Source organism: Columba livia, chromosome 3 (assembly GCF_036013475.1).
Source record: "Columba livia isolate bColLiv1 breed racing homer chromosome 3, bColLiv1.pat.W.v2, whole genome shotgun sequence".
Lineage (NCBI taxonomy): Eukaryota > Metazoa > Chordata > Aves > Columbiformes > Columbidae > Columba > Columba livia.
In genome coordinates this window covers 113,550,214-113,570,645 of record NC_088604.1, presented here as the reverse complement: position 1 = coordinate 113,570,645, position 20,432 = coordinate 113,550,214, and the positions used below count along the sequence as shown (strand labels likewise).

The 20,432-nt window shown below is 41.2% G+C and overlaps 1 protein-coding gene across 1 annotated transcript; it reads right to left on the bottom strand.

Moving 5' to 3' along the window:
• Positions 1–9,589: 9,589 nt before the first annotated feature.
• Positions 9,590–18,536, bottom strand: ETAA1 (ETAA1 activator of ATR kinase). Its single transcript, XM_065059273.1, has 6 exons — positions 18,229–18,536; positions 17,197–17,334; positions 16,854–16,930; positions 15,226–15,344; positions 12,765–14,896; positions 9,590–10,860 (listed from the first exon to the last, which is right to left on the bottom strand). The coding sequence occupies exons 1-6, from the start codon at positions 18,455–18,457 to the stop codon at positions 10,745–10,747; spliced, it is 2,811 nt and encodes a 936-aa protein (XP_064915345.1). The 5' UTR covers positions 18,458–18,536; the 3' UTR covers positions 9,590–10,744.
• Between the last annotated feature and the right edge of the window lie 1,896 nt (positions 18,537–20,432).

Genomic DNA, 20,432 nt, shown 5'->3' with positions numbered 1-20,432 from the left:
CATTCTTTAGTATCATGATCTAGAGGCTGTGTGGGCCTCGACTCAAGAGTCCAGATATGATGGAGGTGAGTAATTTTCTAGTTCATTCATGTGAACTTCAGGTCAGAGCAATATATCCTGTTTCTGTGAATGACTCTCTTTTTGTGCCAAGACCATGATGTAGTTTGGACAAGATGTAGAGCTGAAGGTTTTAAGTGATGAGAGCTACAGAAAAAGGAATGGAAGGATCCAGATCTAGATCTCCAGCCTGTCTTATGTATCCGCATGCCACAACCTTTATGGTGGCCAGAACTCCTCCACTACAGGAAAACAGATTAAATTAAATGCTTGGGGTCACTGCATGACCTCCCCGTCTCACCTTTCTTGTCCTGTAACCCATGTACTGTGCTGGTCCGTTTTTCTTACAGTCTGAAAGGAAAGGTTTTCCTTTGGAAAGCCTTTGGTTGTGAGCCAGCTTTGACCTGTGACTCAGTTAAAGCCTTCTCTGTACTCTGGAAAATCTGAAGGTGACCACCGTTCCTCCACTGTGGGCCAGTGGCACGACGTCTTTTCTTCTCCTTTTCCCACAGCCATCCATGTGCCAACAACAGGCCCAGCTGGCTGTCACTTGGCAGCCAAGGCCCAGTCCTGCCCTCTCCATCACAAAATTTGATTGGGATACATTAACATGATTCTGTTTAAGTGTGAGTTAATTACTGCAAATTCCTGGCCTCTGACCCCATGAGGGCTGATGAAGCCTCATGACCCTTCCAGCACAGCGGTGGATAGCTGTGCACTGCTGAATTTATCTAAGAACACTGATCTCTGTGGCAATTCCAGCTGCAAGTAAATTTTTCCAGACGCGTTTAGAATATACCTTAGAAAGGAACTTAAAAAGACATCTCTCCATTACCCAGTGGACTGTTGCAAATACCCATCTTGAGCAATAAAAGGTGAAGCACACCTGTGGGGCTGGAGTGAGAAATCACAAGTTTCCCACTGAGCTCTAAAGAAAGTTTGCGTGTTCCTGCTGTGCAAGGACGTTTTATGTATCGGAGGTGAACTTTCTGCACATTCAGAGGAACAAATCCTCCGGTTGTGTAAAGTGTCCCCAGCTCCACAGAAGAGCTGTGACAATTTACACCGGCTGAGGTGCTGCTCAAGCATTTTTGGTTATGGGCCTTATTTACTCATGGCTAGTTAGAGTTCCTGTGGAGCTGTTATGGCACAGTGTGGGTGTAAATCTTCCTTTAGGCGCCGTTGGAGCAGCGAGGAGATAGCTAAGCCTGCCCATAAAGCAGAAACATCCTTGAGCATATGCCTGGCATAACCTTAGAATAGAATGGTGCCGTAACAATCTGCAGTATAGCTATTTTTACCTAAACGAAGATCCACAAATAACGTCCACTAAAAAGTTGCCACGCGGGATAATTAGGTAGTGAAAAGCTCCCTTTGTGTTTTGGCATAGCCCATGTCATTCGTGTCTGCATCTTTAAGCGTCCTGGAACAAGCTTAGCTCCTCATCTGCTGAAGAGTGTTGTGCTGACTTACCTACTTTTTCTTCTATAAATTGTTTAGTCAGGGAATGGTGTCAGCCACTCTTTTTATTGAAATAAGGTTTTTAAACTGTTGAACAGTGGCCTCATGTAGGCAAGGCCTAAGGTACTGTCACAGAGCAACAGTTACTCATTGCAGTAAATAAGGGCAGCATAAATAAGAATTTAGTTGCCTGGCTAGACTGTTAAACACAGCTCGTTTCTGCGTATTCAAAGGTAATTCACGTCTCCCTGTGGTGGGATGCAGCTGTGCCAGAAGCATTTTCACGGCAAGGCCCTGAAATACAGATATTTCAGAACACCTCCTTCTCGGGACAACACCGTGAATGGTGCTACCAAAAATAAGGGTAACGGTGAACAAGGAAACCACTTCGTGAGCCTCCTTGTGAGCAGCACACAGAAAGCCAGCAGTGAGAAGCACGGAGGAAAAGCTCGGTCTTCAGAGTCCTCGTCTGTTGTCCGCTCCTCAGAGGAAGGTGGTTCTGCAAAGTACAGAACATTCCAATGTATTTTCTGCATGTGGTATGTAAAGTGCGAGGGATGCAGAACTGTCCTACAGAAAGATGTATCTCTAGGTAACACTAAGGGGGGAAAAAATAGGCCCCCATGAAAAAATATTTCCCTCGCAGTTTTTAGCTTTAAAGATATTAAATTACAGTACAACTTCCCAAGAGTGTTCTTGCAACTCATTTATACCATAACACATAAAATTACAGTAAGCTTCCATTAGTACTGTGGCTACTTTTGTAATCAGTTTTGAAGAATGTGCTCCGTCAGTGGAAATATTTTGATTTAAGTTCATATTGAGGAGCAGTCTAAAAGTTATACTCTAAATTACACTTTAAAATAAGCCCCATGGTACATCCCTACGATATATATGGTATGCTGACTCTGTGTAATTAAATTCTTGTCTAAAGTTGTCATTAAGTTGCAGTAAATATTGAAGCTAGCTTCGTTTTAAAATAGATTTACTTCTTGGTTTTAGATGATAAATATTCTTGTATAGAAAATTAATTAAAATATTCATACATATATATAGTTGGGCAGGACTGGTGGTTTTAGCTGCTAGAAGCAAGCAGACTGGCGGTGGCTTTGATCAGAAGCAAGGTGGCCAACCTTGTCAAGGAATGAAAGTCCCCGGCCCTCTCCCATATCCTCTCATTCCTAGGTCAGAAATAACATCAAATTACTTATTAATTAGTGAACCGCAAGACTTCCTGTGAGTAATAAAAACAAGGCAGGTTCGGAGGGTGGAAGTAATCTTTTTTCATATATGCTCCAGCCATTGTGGGTACAACACTACCATTAAATGAAAAGGATGGAGGAAACTCTCTTTAGAGAGTTTTAAATGGTATTTTCAGAAGTTTGATGAAACTGAGCGGGATGATAGTGGAGAAAGTCTCAAAAAAATCTCTGTATCTGCAGAAATGCTCAGGTGCACATTCATTTTTATTAGTCCCTAGAGAATCCACGTTGGATTCTCATGCTGTGGGACTCAGCCAAAAAAGCTTCAATTGGAACTTGGATCTTTTAGAAACTCCATTAATTAGTCTGTCAGAAATCAGGCTTGATTACTTTCAGCGCTCACAAAACTGCTTGTGTTTTTTCTGGAACACAGACAGTCAAATTGCTGAGATGACAAATATATCCAACAGGTCTTCCAAGAATCTCTCTCACACTTTCATTAATGTTTGACTCTCTCCATTTCCCAAATGTGTGCTTGTTTGACATTTTAGTAACAGGCGTTTTATGTAGTTTTGTTGGTGTCTCAAACTTCCTTAAGAAAAGGAGAAAGGGCCTGTCTTTATCTGGTCTGCACAGACTGACATTATCTTAAACTATCTTCAGATTTCTTTCCATCCACCTCTTTCTACAGGCTGTCCTCCAACTTTTCTTCGTATCTCTATGGTTATCTAATAGAAAACTGTAACTTGAGCAGATCCTTTTTAATGTGTTATATTGTCAAGATTTGACACACTAATGCAGTGTATCCAAACTATGTTGACCTCTAGAAATTCTTCATTGATGACGTGCTCTGCTCATTGATCTACTCAGCTCTGGTGAGACCCACCTGGAGTCCTGTGTCCAGCTCTGGTTCCTCAGCACAGGACAGACATGGACCTGTGGGAGAGGGGCCAGAGGAGCCACAGAAATGATCGGAGGGCTGGAACAGCTCTGCTCTTACCAGTTGTAAGAAAGGGTCCAGATCAGCCTTTGTGACCTGGGGGAAAACTGTATAGAAAATGAATCAATGCAACATTTCCCCCAGCCCATAAGTGAGCACTTACATACTATTGGTTGGAAAGCTGGCATTAAAAAACAACAAGAAAATCCTCTGGGATCTTCTGAGGTTTTATGTTGGAAACCGAGGTCTTTGCTGGTTTGATTGCCATTTCTGATGAGCGGCTCACACTGAAGTCACACAAGTTGGCATGCTAAAAATTGAGCAAGTGATATGGAAAACAGTGATTCCATAAAATTCAGTTTCATGTATTCATCGCTAACACCCATTCATGTTCAATAACAAAATAATTATTAGGGTTGATGTCACCTTCATTTACAGCATTAGAATACAAAAACATCTGGCCCCATCCAGGTACAGCATAGCCTATGGGAAGCAACCAGAATGACAGGAATTAGATTTTTTAACATATTGTTTTAAGCATATATTTCAGGTTTTTGCTGTAGAACATGAGAGCTAATTTAAAAACAAAACAAAACACCTTTGCAAGTCATTATTGGCAAAGGAAGTGTTAACTCTTCTACTGTCCAATGGGATATTCAAAACCAACTGCTCATCCTGCTCTTTTTCATACTGATGTGACTCGCCAGGAGTAACTTCCCCAGGTGCTTGAATAGGCTTGGACACTTGGCTCTACAGCTGTGACTCTGCAAAACGTGCCCAGCAGGTGCTCAGATTTAGGTATGTAAGAAATCCCATCCTGCTCAGGCAAAAAATAATAATTCCCCAAACCTAAATTGCTGTGCTCAGTTAGAATATAAGATTTTATTTGGACATTATCTGTTCGCGGAGAGCATGGCAGCACACGCAAAGCTTCATTCCTATGTCTACGTGGGGCCTAATTTTCCAGGGTTAAAACTAGAATCAAGTTTTTCCTTTAGTGATGACAAGCTGCAAAGAGCAGACAACCTCATTAAAAAGGGAAATCTGTAAATCCCATAGTCCTCTCCTCACCTCTGTTAACTACATTGTTCGAGGTGAAAGCTGTTAACTGTGGCTTTTAAAAGGTACGCATAAATGCAACCTTTTTCCCCAAAAAACCCCTTTGAAAATGCGCATAAACAATAACAATTTCTGCTAAATGCAATGCTGTTTTACTAGATTTATGTGCTAAGACAAAAACTACTTACAATAATGAAATACATGGGCTTGATTCTTTATTCGCCTGAGTCACTCCATTACCTCCAGTGCTTTAAGGAAATTGCTGCAAGAGTAGAATCAGGCCCTTAATGGTTTGCCAGCTCTCGTCTGGACAATAGTCACAGAAATTTATATTTAGTTCCACGAGAACAGTACATTAGATATCCTTAAGTGTTTTATGAAGCAGGACTTTCCTGACTATTCTGACAAAACCACCAGCATGTGTAGTAACTGGAGCTTTGAACAAATATCGCAGTTATGATTTACAGCACAATTGCCAGAGTTTTCCTGCTTCATCTTTGGCGGCTGCTTACTCCGGCTGTCATTTTTAGCTCCGCAGATTCTATCTGCTTTGGCCTCTTCCACAAGCACTGGATTCACTGGACTGTGTTGCAGGCCATACAGCTCTCAAACAACGAAGCATTTGTGTTCGTTTTCCTATGTTTTATCTTTGCGATTCTACTATTTAGGTCACTATCTGTTGCTTCCAGGTTCTCGTTCCTGACAAATTGTAGCTCTTTTAAGGCTTAAAAAACTGTAATCAATGAATTAATTCATCTATGTTATTCCTCTGGGTATAAAGGTCTAGATGTAATATGTGGTACATATGGTATAAGATTACATTGCTATTCCTGAACTGCAGCCCCAGATTAATTGTGCCTTATAGGCCAAAATTTGAAGAGCTGTTGGATTCTGGCCTCTCTGAAAATCTGATACAACTAACAAAATAGAAACCCAATGTTACTACATTTCTGAAATGCTTTAAACACGATCCCTCACCAGCATGAACTGGGAAGGTGTGAACGTATGTATGTATATTCCACAACACATGTTTTTAGATACAGATAAGGAGAATAATGATGAACAGATCCTTCACCATACCATATCTGCCTTTCCTAAAATAAAACAATCCACCACAGTTTTTACTTGGAAAAGATAATACTTGGATTTTAGTAACACCATTCATCGCGCAATGCTTCCATATCTGTGGAATAAAGATTGTACTCAGGTATGGGGACATACAGGAATTCCATTTACATTTAAACTTAAGCTCACTGATTGCTCTGCTCATGTAAAAAATTACTGTGCTCTGAATGAAACGAAGATGAGTGCTTAAGCAAACAGTCATAAATTAATTTATAATGAGACATTACAGTCATAATTTAATTTAGAATGTATTTAAGATTGTTGCTACTATTTGTATAGGTCTTTTTTGCCTGGAGGAAGATGTGACTTCACAGTGAAATGTCAGCTATTGAAATACCAACCTTCTTATGCGTACATGTGTATTAATTGATTAAAATGGTGTAGATAATGAAGCTCTGCTGTCTACTGCAAGCAGACAAAAGCTCGTGTGATTGAGGCACGTGCAGTATCAGTGAGTCACCAAGAACTTACCAGGAAGCGTGAGGGATGCCGAGTATAACCTGTAAAATAACCCGTAACATCTGCGGGGTCGTGAGGCTGCTGCCCAACATCCCGCCGTGGTGGCGGGGAGAGGAAACGCAGCACAAGAGCGAGGAGCAGCGCTGCAGCTTTTGCACTTCTCTGCCCACACACAGCAGAGCAGCTCAGTATCACATCCCTCATGTATCTCATGGCCACTTCTGTTGACGTAGAGCTAAGCACGCTAAGTAGTTCAGGCACCCAACATCCGAACTGCCCTCTCTGCGTCACCCTGAGAGCACCTGCGATGGCTTAACGCCTCACCTGTGCCCCTCGGGGTAGGAGCCATCTCTAGGTACGCCCCTGCTGCATTGCTGCCTTTTATATCCAGATGTTCCAGAGTTAGGCAAAGGTTAAACTCCTCAGGTCTGCACCGCTGCCCTGTCTGCTGGGGCAGGGCCGTGTCCAGCGCCCGCTGACGCCAGCGTGATGGGAAGAGGTGAAGGGTAAGGCTGGCACGTGGAGCAAAGGCACTCGCAAGAAAGAAGTTGCGTGCTGCGCGCTCTTTCAGTACATACATAGTTTATTTTTCGTTAGATTTCTTCTAAATCTTCTGGATGTTTCTGGCCAATCAGTATGAATATATTAATTTTTTTAAAGACAAAAATTCCTAGCTGGTGGAATTATATTTTTGATATTGTAGAGGTGGTTTTTCTTCGTAACTGTTTCTAAGCCCTGATGAATCTTACTTCTCCCTGCATTGACTCCACCAATGAAACTATATGTATTTCTCTAAGCTTTTTTTACTTTTATGAAGATTGCCTAATAAATATTGCATAGTAGTGGTTTAATTTTAACACAAGAAATTAATTATATGTTTATAACAGTGTCAAGTCACAAAAAGAGGTAACTGTTCAATTTGTGAACTGAGAGATGCTACGGTAGGACATTGGGGATAGTCAGGGTGTGACAAAAAATATCTTAGTAGTTTGTCTCAACATCATTTAAGAATCCATGATCCCAAGAACTTATGATTTCTATTTGGAAATTAATGTTTAAGAAAAATCACAAGACAGGCTTGATGTGTAACATTTATGCTAAAAATAGGGGGTTATAAAAAGTAAAATAAAAATCAAAGCTCCTCTGTTGTGATTAGTTTAACAGGGGAGGGCAATGAATGCATTTGCCATAAACTGTCAGAATTAATGTGTTCCACACTGATCAGCACACAGATGCTTTAAATATGGTTAAGCAGCACATAGGAAGTACTTGGGTAAGTGACAGTAATTGGTCAAAAAGTAGTTTGTGTCTTCCTCCAACGGGAAGGTTTGCAAAGGGGACACCAGTGGTGGCATTTCAGGCGGGCAGTTCCAGGGCCTTTCTGTCCTGGGCTCCGACTAAGTCAGAATCACCTGCAAGAGCGAGCAAGAAGCTGGTTTTAAACTTTTTGTGTGCTCCAGGGCACATAGTGACCAGCACGTAGGATGGATCATTTCATTTGCTGAGCCATAACGTGCTTAGCCTGTGTTTCATGTTATGTTTCTACTATTTATCCCAATTTCAAGCCTGATTAAAAATCGGTCCTTTTGCATCAGAGAATGAAACCTTCCTAAAAAAAATGCTCTCCAGCTCCCACAACAGTTCCTTCCTTTGCAGTTAGCTCATCTTCTCAAATCTGAAGTATAATTAACCATTTTATCCTTGAAAACAAAAATTATCCTGGTTCCTTTACAGAATTATTGCTGGAGAAATATCCCAGGGAAGGAGGGGTTGATAAGCTGAACACTGTCCTAGCAAAAGCATAATTTTTATCTTTCTCAATAAGATTTGACATTCTTATGTATCAGTGCCTTAAAAGCCAGTTTTATAACTCTCATATTTAATGCTGATAGTAGAAGCCTTTTTTCATTGCCACTTTCTTGGCTAACAGTACCAAGTTACCCTATAGTTTAGATTTTCCTAGAACAGCACAAGCGTATCCCTCAGGTACACAGATCAAACTGCATTCTTAGGATAAATACAATTTTTGCAACAACCACTATTTGGGGTTTATACTTATTTGTCATATGCAAATCTTCTGTCTCATGAACTGTTTGAACACTGCCAGAAGAGGCTTGACAACATAAGAGAGAGTCGTGCTGTTGCATGTTATATTATCTGTTTAGGGTATTATTATGCTGAAGTTCTTTGAAAAGCTGAAAACCTTTTTTTCTGGGTTAATTTTCAGCCAGATCAGTGAACTGATCCATCTCGTCACATATTGCACAACGGCTGGAGCTGGCAGGACAGGGAGCTGCAGCCACAGACGGTAAGTGATACAGTAATACTCACCGGGCACCAGCACAGCCTTTGGTGAACGTGCTGATTTCATTTCATGATCAACCATCTAGCACCAAGAGTGGTGGTTAGTCCAAAAGCAAATTCACTAGTTTGAAAGCCAGTTGTTGAGGGTTTAGATTGTGGGGTGACAATAAAACCCTGGCAGATGTATTGTTAACCTCCTCTCCTCTCCCCCCTTCCCATTAAGGACAGGCGATCAGGAGGGAAAGAAGGACAGAGAGAATAGAGTTGGAAGAATAAAAAATGTTTTACAAATGCTACTAATAAGAATAAAGAAAATAATACAAAATATACAAAACCAATCTTGAAAGTCTCAGCAACTGCAGAGCCGGCACCTGAAGTCCTGGACTGGACTCTGCAGCCAACCGGAACTGGATTCAGTCTGTCACTAGGCCTCAGTTTGCAGGGATGACTAGTAAGGTCCTCTCCTAATGTCGGCCATAAGCAAAAAGGGAAGGAACGAGATCCTCATGATCTCCCACTTTTATATGAAGTATTCATGTGAATGGGATGTTATACACAGTTGGTCAGTTTCTTGGTCACCTGTTTCTCTTTGTCCCTCTCAGGAGATGTGAATCTGTCCTTATCAATAACTTCGCATTCCATTGCTATGTTTACCAAAACATGTATCTGGTTCTCCAGGAAAGTGCAGCTAATATGAAGGATTTAGCTGACAGGTAAATTCACTAAAAGAGAAACTTGTTTTTAACAAAACCAGGACACCAGTGTAGTTAAGTGTTTCAGGACTCAACTGCAGATGGTTGTGTGTAGAGCCAGTCCCTCCACCAAAGATTTCCAGTTCAATTGGATCAAATTGTCATCACTACAGGCACAAATTTGAGGTGTGGAATAACTGGGTGAATTATCAAGAGAGAAAGTTAAGGTAAAATCCATATAGAATTCCCATTTCGCTCCTTTTTTTATAGTAGTGATTTCCAGAACAGACTAGAAAAATGTAAAAAAGTTTAATGATGATTTACAAATATACAATACGTACATTTTTAGGAGTTACAAAAATGGCACATACTGCAGAAACCAAAAGCTTCCTCTAACCTTTGGTACATTTCAAAGTTATTTATTTACAAAGAAAAATTACAGTCACTTTTCATAGTGTCACATGTTTACATATAAGCATTTCTCAGTTGAAAAATATCTCGCAGCTTACCCACAGGCAGTTTTTGCAGTTTGAGCTCTGCGCCCATCTATCACATCAAAAATTCTATCAGCCCCTGTTAAGCTGACATGACATTGCATTTTTATGTTTTAACAGCCTTTAGTTTGAAAAATATGTACCACGCGTAAGGCTGAAGTGATTCACGGCTGTGAGATTTCACCTGGTGTATTTTATAAAATGACATAAGCTACTTCTTTTAATTAGCTTGGTAACACATTTAGAAAAAGGAGGTCCAGTTTTGTTAGCTGGAGTATTTCCAGCTCTCCATGAAGGGAATTAAAAAAAAGCAAAAGATAAACTGTCCTTTCCAGGATGTTTTTTTCACCTTATTAAACTTTTATATTAAATTATTCCTTCACTGTGTACAATTCTTACCTAAGGTAATAGAGACAAACTGATGGCACTTCCCAAATCCTGTTCATTTCCACTAGTTTCCCAATGTTGGATGCTTTCTAGATTGTACTTTCTTTAAACCAAAACTTAAAACATTTCTACCCAAGAGCAGACATTAGTATTTCTTAGTGTCTGTGTACTTGTGGGGTTTCTTATAGATGAAAATATTTGCAACAAGAGAAACAGAGCCAAAACACCGTCTGTTTTTGACATCTTCTACTTACGTGTGTTCACAAACGCTTTCACGCTCTGATGATTCTCAGACAATAATTTTTCAACACATAACAGTACATGAACTCAATATAGGCTTCATGGTGCTGAGGGTAATTTGGGACTACACTGTAACAACTGGTAGGTTTTAATTAAGACTAAATACCACCAGAGTTTTAGTTATGGTTCAGGTCGAGATGTTTTTAAAATACAGAAATAGGAAAAGCTTGATGTCAGTAGCTGTCAACAGAGCTTAAATGTGTCTGCCAGCATTACATTATTTCCCTCCCAAAAACTTACTCCATAGACAAAATAAACTCCAAATCAAGTATCTTTAAGGGACGCCTGCATTCTGGATTTTCTTCGGGCAAGAGCTGCTTGTTTTTTTCGTTCAATCTCTTCTTGAGAACATTTTCTGGTTTTCTGTTCCACCACAGACGCTGTAAATAAAAAAAACGTGTATTAGGAGCCTTCACATTTGTTCAATATGTATTTTAACTTATCTGTTTGCAATGTTTGAAGATCTATGGCAAGAGCACACTATTCTGACACGACAGGCACCCAAGTTAAAAATGGCTCATCTATCCTGTCCCCAAGGCAGAAAGGGGGATAAGATGCGTGACCTTTGTAGTGCTACCGATTACGACCTCCCAATGAAAATACAGGGATGCAGACATTTGCTTCGAGGAAATTTTACTTGGCTGCCCTTCAAGTGAACCTTGTGACATCAGGAGTCAACCTAGGAGATGGCAATGGGTTAAGAACATTAAGGCTATCAGAGTGAAAAGGGCTCTACAATTTACTGAGTTAGGCAGAGATATGGGCACGGAGATGGTATAGACACAGGGGTCAGATATAGTACAGGTGTCGCGCAAATAAAACCAGAAAGGTTGAAAAAAGGTCAAAAGTAGCAATAAAAATTGGCGAAGGAGACAAGAACATGATAGCTAAGTGTAATATTTTATATGTTGTGTTACAGAACTATAAATTGCCATACAATAAAATCCTGACCTCGCCGGAACCAACAGGAGCACTCCCATCACTCTGAACATGTCAAGAATGTTACCATTTTTATACACCAATTTCCAATTAATGTGTTTTTAAGAAGCAGTCCTTCAAACTGGATAAATAAAACAAAGGGTCTCTGCTTCTTAAAAAACAGGGTGTCCACAAAAAATTACTTAACAGTTTTTGAAAGGATCACTTAACATCCATCTTTTTGTGATAGCAATGTCCTTTCACCAAAAATTTAAGATGATGGTTGTTGTTGATCTGTATGAAAATCTATGCTGTTCTTTTTCATTCCTTTATTCTCTAGAACATTCCACAGAATAACTAGGGATTTTTCCCCTCCCTTCCCCCTTAACAGCCGGAATTTCTACTTCCCATTTATTTGCTTCTTTGCAGAGCACAAAACAGAGATAAAATACTGATTTTTCAAATAATGCTGGCTGATAGTTTGCAGGAATTTATTTTTGTTGCTTTATTAACAGTCCTTCCTGAAAACTGAGGCTGATATAGTACACTCTAAAGGCACGTTTTATCAAAATTAATATTGATTAAAACTTCACCGAGTCATGAGATCAAGTTAAAAAAAAACCCAAACACTTGATTTGTTTTACATTTCCCCAGCAAGTAACACCAGTGCATGGAAGATCACAGACCATCGCTTGATGATGGAAAAGTGACTGACCTTCCCTCTAGATGAAAGGAAATGTTAGTGTTTAGCCTGATAATATTTCACTGGCAATTTTAGCCACAGAGCAAACAACAGTACAGGCCGAGGTTTCAGAAGCATTGAATGGTTTGAGGTTCCAGCTTCCGGGCGTACCATAATAAAAAGAAATGAGCATTTTGTATCACCTGCTGCTGTTTTCCCCTGCCCCACCGTTAGCTGGGGTTTTTCAAATCATGGCAAAGTTATTTGAAAAATGTTTCAAAATGAACTGTAAATTAAAGCACAGATTCACACTACAACCTTTACTATGTATCAATATAGTAGTATTTTTAAGTAACAATTTAACAGTATGGTATGCAGATTGCTGCCATCAGCCTTATACTTGATCTTAGTGATTCTGAGTGTCTATGGAGAGTGAGCGTGAAATATGAAAATGGGAAACATAAGTTCTTAACTACAGGGGTTCAAGAGATGTCAGGACAATTTTATTTTGGAGAAAATAACCTCCAGATTCTCCCTAGAACATTGGCCAACACCTAACCTGAATGGATGAATATTGAAACCTATTGTAAGTTGCAATACAGTACAAATTTCCCCTTTGACATTCTGATTATGGTAAGAAAGCAAACAAAACCAGTGTAACAGTAACAGCATAAAGACAAATACCTGATGTATTTGGCAGTGCAAAAGACTCTGAAAGGTGCCTCTTGAAAGGTGGTTTCTTATTGTCGAGCTTGCTGTGCAAAGTCACATTCACCTGGTTCTTGCTTCCTTCCAAACCCTGTGTGGTAATTCCAGTGCCAGAATGACTCCCAGGATTTTCAGAGCCTACATGAAGCACACTCTGAGAACTGTTAGTCTTTCGGAACTTAAACTTTGAAGGCATAAGCGATGTTTTGTTACCAGAACTGTTATTTGGCAACTTTCCAGTATTATACAAAAGACCTGGGCTGTCTGTTTTGCTACTAAAAGAGTTTACTGCATTAACAGGACTTACTTCAGAACCAGTCTCTCCTGTCAGCACAGAATTTGACCGGTACCATTTTCCCGAAACAGTGTTTGTGGTACCTTCAGAAGCAGCCTGATGACAGTTTTTAGACAGTGTGTATTTACATTCCGTACCCAAGAACACAGTTCGAGGACTTGAGATGTTTTTACAGTTCACGGCGTGATTTGTTGTGGCCAGCCCACGTGTAACCTTTGAGGAATTCCTACAGGAATCGTTCAGTAAGAAAGTGTCCTGGTTTGCATTTGGTTTTTGTGCCAGGAGGAGATCAGGTAGCCCTTGTTTGGATGCTGGGAAGCTGTTAACAGCACTTGGTCTGGAATTAATACTGGCTCCTTGAATAGTTTTAGCTCTTTCGTTTCCTTGCTTAACATCCTGGCTCTGAGTCTGCTTTTCTATATCATCACACACCTGATACAACAATTCATCATCCTCACAGTTTGCATCCCAAAGACTATCGGATTCACAAAACATGTCTAATACCTCATCAGAGAATTTCGGCTCATTCCAGTCATCAAATGACATAGGACGCTTATTTGATATTTCAACTTGATTTAAGTGAACTGTATTAGCTTGGTTAACCACTTTTATAAGATCCTTAGACTTCATATTGGTAGAATCACTGGATGATTGACAGAAAACATTGTTTGTGTTATTCCCAGGTTTTTCAATCCATTGTCTATGAGGATTGGATCTTGAAGGAAAAAAAGGCAGAAGGTCACTTTTAGGCTGAATAGTTTCATTTCCATTCTTCACTTCAGATTGCGTTGAAACAGGAATATAGTTCAAATTACTGTTTTGGGCACTTCTGCAAATAGAACTTATTTTATCTGGCTTAATGTCACATTTGCCATGAGAAGCTATGGCCTCTGAGTTTTCTGTCTTACATGGTTTTTGTAAAGAAAGAGGTTTTACAACATGTCGTGTGTTTTTACCAGAATGTTTCAAAAGTGAAGACTGCACACTGTTGGATTTGTGCACACTCCCCAAACAAGTTCCTGAATTGCCACTACTTCTTTCCTTTATTGTGCCACCATCACTGAAACCACACACTGATGGATTTGTAGGAAGTGCTGGTGCTTCTTCAGTACTTATCAATTCAGGATGTTGGGTTATTTGCATCACAAAAGAGTCATCTGCCAAAAAATCTGTATCCCAGTCATCAAAGTCATCATTAACTACTCCAGCAAGCTTACTGGAGACCACCAATTGTGTCTTCAGAGAAGAAGGATTGTTTTTTGTCAGCGGGTGAGTATCAGGTTTTGGCAAAGTCCGGTTCACACTTCCTGGTGCACACAGAGTATCTTTGTGATGTGCCTCCAGATTACCGCGTTCCACGTCTTTAACTTGCTTGGGAAGGTGTTCCTCTTCCAAGGTGCTTTTATTTTCACAGCAACTAGTATTTAAAGAAACATCTGACAGTCCTTGGCTCAGCTGTCCACTACACTTCTGGGTAGAGCAGTCAAAAAGAGCACGAAGGGCTATTTCAGCCTCAAGGTCTACAGGCTTTTGACTGCTCGATTGACAGGGGTCTGCAGCGGCGATGCCCGTGCTCTGTGCTACTGGTTTCAGGGACAGACCAGTATCTATTTCAGAAACTTCACCAAAGAGTGATTGCAGGTTCTTCGTATTTGCTTCATCTTTAGAGTTATTTAAAGACTCTGGAGCGGTCCGGATGAAGTCATGACCAAGCTTCTCTTGTTCCTGAACAGCATCTAGCTCTACTAGATTTTTATCAAATTCCTTAGCCAATTTCATGAGTTCCTCTTCAGGATTTTTAATTTTAAGATCTCTAGGTTAAAAAAAATACAGAAAATGAAGTCAGACCTACTGAGAAAGTTTAGCCAAGCTCAGTAACACTACTATAGGAGCTGTTCCTTCTCTAGTTTAACTACTACAGAGAATATGACTGAATCCCACCATTTTCAATGCACAGTCAGCATGCAATCTTTTTGATAATTCTGAAGAAATACCCCATTAAGAGGAGATATCGAGCCCAAAGTTAAAAGCATCCTGCATGCTACTGCACAATTACATGCATCACTATACATAAAGGAACAGCACATACCCATTTTCATGAAAAAACAGCTGTGATGGGCAAAAAAAAAACTGTTAACTTACCTTGTACAAGTTAACTTTGTCCTCGCTCGCACTTTTACTACGGCAGGCGTACAGGGAATAGCATCCTCACCAATCCATGTCCCTAAAAGGGAGCCTTCGTTACAGGCTGCTTTTTCATCCTGAATGATGAGATTTATAATGATTAGCAATTTGATTTCAGATGAAGATTGGACTAGACACACACCTTGCATTAGTTTAAGTTGCTAAACCAATTAAACTGGATCAAATCTGTTGAGAGCCACAGATAAGAGATCAACCAATACAAGCTAAGCGAGATCACTGTGACATTGTCTACTGAGAGTTGATCGCTTAAATTATATTGATTTAAAACAGGAACTTCAATTAAAATAACTGAATTTTTCTTTAGTGCTCAAATCTAATACTCTGTTTACTTCAGGTTTACACATAATCTGCAATACTCACGTTACAAGCTGTGATCTAGTTTACTTTAGTGTACTACTAAGGAGCTAGTTGAGGTGCTCTGTCTTTATCCACTTAAAGCAGCATTAACAGATCAGAGAATTTGAAAGAAATCGTATTCTGTACGCTTCCAGGAAAAAAATCTGACTTCTTCCATTACAGCTCATTTATACAAGGAGCCTTTAAACAGAAATAAGTGAAGTTTAGAAACTCCATGAAGTTCAGGCTTGGATTCTGAAATCTAAGGAGATAAAATACTGCAGTGGTAAATTGTCTGGAAAGCCAGAGCCATGGGACATTACTGCATGTAAGCCAGCAAAAGTCATTTGAACTTTACTAACTATCAGGATAGTTTTGGGTAGGTTTTCTTCTTTGTCATTTTTTTTTGGTTTAAGAACACGAACAACAGATAGTTGCAAATCCTGATATTATTTACATTTATGACAGGACTGTAATCATTTAAAAGGAAGTGGCATCCTTTATCAATGATTTTCCAACTCTTAACTATAATTTCTCACAAATATGCTGAATAGTGAATATGTTTTAAATGCCCCAGTCAAATAAGCAGGCATATTTTGCCAGCTAAATACTACAGAACTGTTTTAGGAATGACGTGTTGTCTTCTTGTGCTTAATAAAAAACAAACAATAAGCCAACACTCTTCTTTTAACTTTCCAGGCTGTGGACATCAAGTTCACAGCAAAAGGGAGACACTAAGAGATAGATCTTAGAGTAAAAAGGCAAATTATTTAGAATAATGAAGCAATGTTAGTATGTTTATATTATTCTGGAGTCTCCCTCTCATTTGAGTCTTGTTCCTGTACTTCAGCAGTCATTCAAGGCCATCCAGAATGTTTAAAAACAACTGCCAAGTACATCCAGTATGTAAAGAAACTCTTACCTTTTAACAGATGAGTGATAAAGGATAAATAAACACAACAGTATTCCTAAGATCAGGGGCAAGAACTTAAATTCTGAAAGTAAAACTTCCTAAAATGGAGCTGGTGCAAGTCAAGTCCACTTTTAATATGTTGGTTTTTACAGCATCTGTGACTCATTAAGAGCAACCAATCAAATGCTATGCTTATGATTTTAATTCAATCCAGTTTTATTGAACATGTTCCTAGTTGTCTACACACCCAGTTCTTACCATGAGACTACCGTATCTAAAACTGAACCTTCACTAAGGCAAACAAAGCAACAATTACCTGAGGAGCAATACGATTAACAATTTCTGAAATTTCTACTGCACATCTACTGGTAGACTGTTTGGGTTTTCCATTGCCTATGAAAACAAACAAAAAAATCTTCTTAAGAACTGAAAAATTATTCAATTTATAAAGCGCAGTACATCTCAAATAATTCAAATACATGTGCCAAAATCTGAGGTTGATTCAGAATTGAAGAATTTGTGGGGTTTTAACAAAAATAAAGCCAAACAACTTAACCATGGTAACAGAAAGGGACCTTTTTTTAAGAAATGAGGTAACTTCTAATACACTGCATGCTTTAAACAAGCACCCTGAAGTCTGGGTTCTGTGTTAATATTACCTAGTCTCTGTGTAATTGGTGAATGAGGATCCCAAAAGATTTCTTGCTGTATATCGGTGTCATTAACAGGAGAGCTGAAAACAGGTATTCGGGATTTCCTACTCAATGATCTCTTGGGTGTTTTATGTAAACATGATTCTGTGTAAAGAGAAAGAGTAACCTTATTAAAAACCACAAATAAAAGGCCAAAATAACTTAGAACATGGAACAGGACAAGACACAAAGATGCTTTAGGAACTTTAAGAATAAAAATCAAGTGTGCACTCATCAACATCTGTTTGCTTCTGAGAGGACTGTTGTTCACAACTACAGATTTAATGAAGAAGATGATTCTGCCCTTGTCAGGTGCATCACTACAGAGATAACAGAGCTTCACATGACACTGACAGCTGTCTGCTCGGCATCTGATGGTAACGAGAACTGTCAGTCCTCCTGCTTGAGGGATATTGACTTCAGCTTACCTTAAAGGAAAAACTATGGATCCTATATGGGAGAATATTTTGTGTTCGTGCTCCATGTCTTTCACCCAGACTCTGATTTAGGTCAAACTTTAATGGGCCCCAAAACTGATCTGGGTCACAACCCACTTTTGTCTACACCCTCCTCCACTGGGCTGTTAAAGGCAGAACTGAGCTACTCAAAGCCACCTGCAGCCGTCTCAGCTCAGCAGGTGAACCAACACACTGTGCCAAGCTCCACTGGCCACTCCTGCCCTTTAGACGTGACGCTGCAGGTGTGGAGCCCTACAGAAATAATTTCAAAAGATGCGATTACTACGTGAGAGGCATCTTAGGAAACGCTTTGCGCTGGATGCTCCGCACTGCCGGGATTTATCCTCTCCTGACATCAGCATCCTCAGCCCGCTCTGGGGCTCGGCCGCTCCTCATGGCTCCGGGACGCGGGGAGCGCCCTCCCAGGGACGGGGGTGACATCCCCCAGGCCCCTCCTCACAAGACAGGCCGCTCTAGGCCTCGCCGCCGCTCCGGGGCGGGCGGGCAGGGCCGGGCCCCCCCAGGGCCGCTCCCGCCGTACCTGCAGCGCCCCGCCCCGCCGCTGCTTCCCGCGACGGCGATGGCCGGGGCGCGGGACGCGCCTCCCCCGCGGGCAGGCCTGGGCCCGCACCGCCTTCCGCCGCCTCCTCATCCTCCTCTGCGCGGGGCTCCGCCGGCCGCCGCCGGGTGAGCTGCTCCTCGCCGCCGCCGCTCCGCCTTCTGAGGGCGGCGGCCCGCAGGCAGGGCCCCTTCCGCCGGCTACCGGGCATGGCGTGCGCTGCAGCGGCACCACCGCGTCCCTCCCGCTGCCGCCATTTTGCCGGGGAACCCGCCGCGCCACAACCGATTGGCAGCCGCCGCGCCGCCTCGAGCTCCTATTGGCTCATACGCGGCGGGGAACTGCGGTTGGCTGGAGGCTAGCGACGCGCGCCCCTGGCCCGCGCGCCCCTCCCCGCGTAGGCCCCTCCTCTCTCGCGCGCACGCGTTCGCTTTGAAGCGCTGCGGCCGCTGTTGCGTGTTCTTCCGCGGGTGCGGCGGCGGCTCCGCGCTCGGAGCTTTCAGTCATTTCGATGGAAGAAAGAGTAAAGTTGCCTCCGCCAGAGGCGACTGTTGCACTAGACTGAGGGGGACTTCGTGTCCGTGAGGGCGGCCTCGTGTCCGTGAGGCGCCTGGTCCCTGAGGCGCCTCGCCTGTGTCTCACGCCCCGTCCCGCCGGTCCGGGTCCCTGCCGAGGTCCCGGGGGCCCATGAAGGGGCTGTTCGGTGAGTGTCCTCAGAGAGAAAAACAAACGCAGACAGGCATAAAACTGTTCCAGCCCAGCATGGGATTTGGGGCTGGCAAAGAGAGACTTACAGAAGCCAAATTGGGTAGGTAAGGCATTAACGTGAGGTTCCTGAGGGACTGCGGTATTACATCATTATTTAAAACAATATAAATGCAAACACATGTATGTATTACATCATAAGGTGGATATTTCCTCCCTGAGCCACTAAATTTAAGTGTATAAATGCATCTCCCAAGCACATAGGGTCAGGGAGTGAACAACCTGTAGATTGGTTGCCTGCCTGGGTTTCATTTAATCTGTTTGGAGCACTTGGGGATCACACTTCATTTATAAGACGTGAGCAGTGGATTTCAGTCTAGGATCAGGGGTATGAGAAGTTTTAAAGTCACCAAACACTGATTCCTTGAGCTGTGAAACCTCGTTCCACCTGAGGCCTCAGGCAAACAGTTTTTTCACTTCTCGTGAGTGTAACTAAAACCAGTAGAAGACTTTTTAACCAAGAAAAAAAATAAGTACTATGTATTAAACTGAGAAACTGTGTTGTATGCATGGTTAAAGTATCACAGTTAATCACAGAAACTTGTGACATTCGAATAATCAACTCGTTTATGTCGTAGCTATCAAATATAAATCGGAGACAAGTCTGAAAGGTGGATCAAGAATTAGTCTCCAAAATCCATGATAGACATCTGAACTGCCTTGTAATCATCTAATGCGGGGAGATCTGTGCGTCACTACGAAGTGTGGTGAAGGTATGTGTGACGTTTTTGACCGCTGGTTTGCAATATAGTAATTAAAAGCTGTAGCGCATCATGCAGACACAGAAATGACTTACCTTGTCTCTTTATAGCATAGATGCAGTCTAGATTACTTGCTCATTGTTTCCAGTTAAAATGGATATGGAGAAGAAACTTGGCTTTTTACGGTTGTGAGAGACACAACTTGAGGGATAACAAAACATTGAAATCAACACACTTACTAGGAAGTGCTACTAAAATCTTGATGTCTGCTACCACTTCCTAGTGAGCTCTTAGCAGCTGGGTACTGTAAAGCGCTCTGCTCTCGTACTTCTGCATGTTAACAAGCAGAGTCTGAAATACTGTCATCAATAATTAAAATTAAGTGACATCTGTCAGATTCACTGAGTGCTATGAATTTTACAGTGCCTTTTTGGATTTGTTGGTTTCTCCTAGCTCATTGTTCACTAACCTCATTCATAAAACCTGAATATTTGCCACACGTCTTTCACACATTAGTGAAGTTTTACTCATACGGTAAAAGCATTAAAAGTAAAAAGCATCTTTGATGTGTATATAGTTCTGCATGAGACATCTCATTACATCAGTTTAAGCATATGCAAAGTTGCATTACCACAAGTTGGCTGAAAAAAAAGTAATTAAAAAAAGGTGCATGTACAGAAAACTGAACAGGTTCATGATGGAAAAAACCCCACTTTTTCC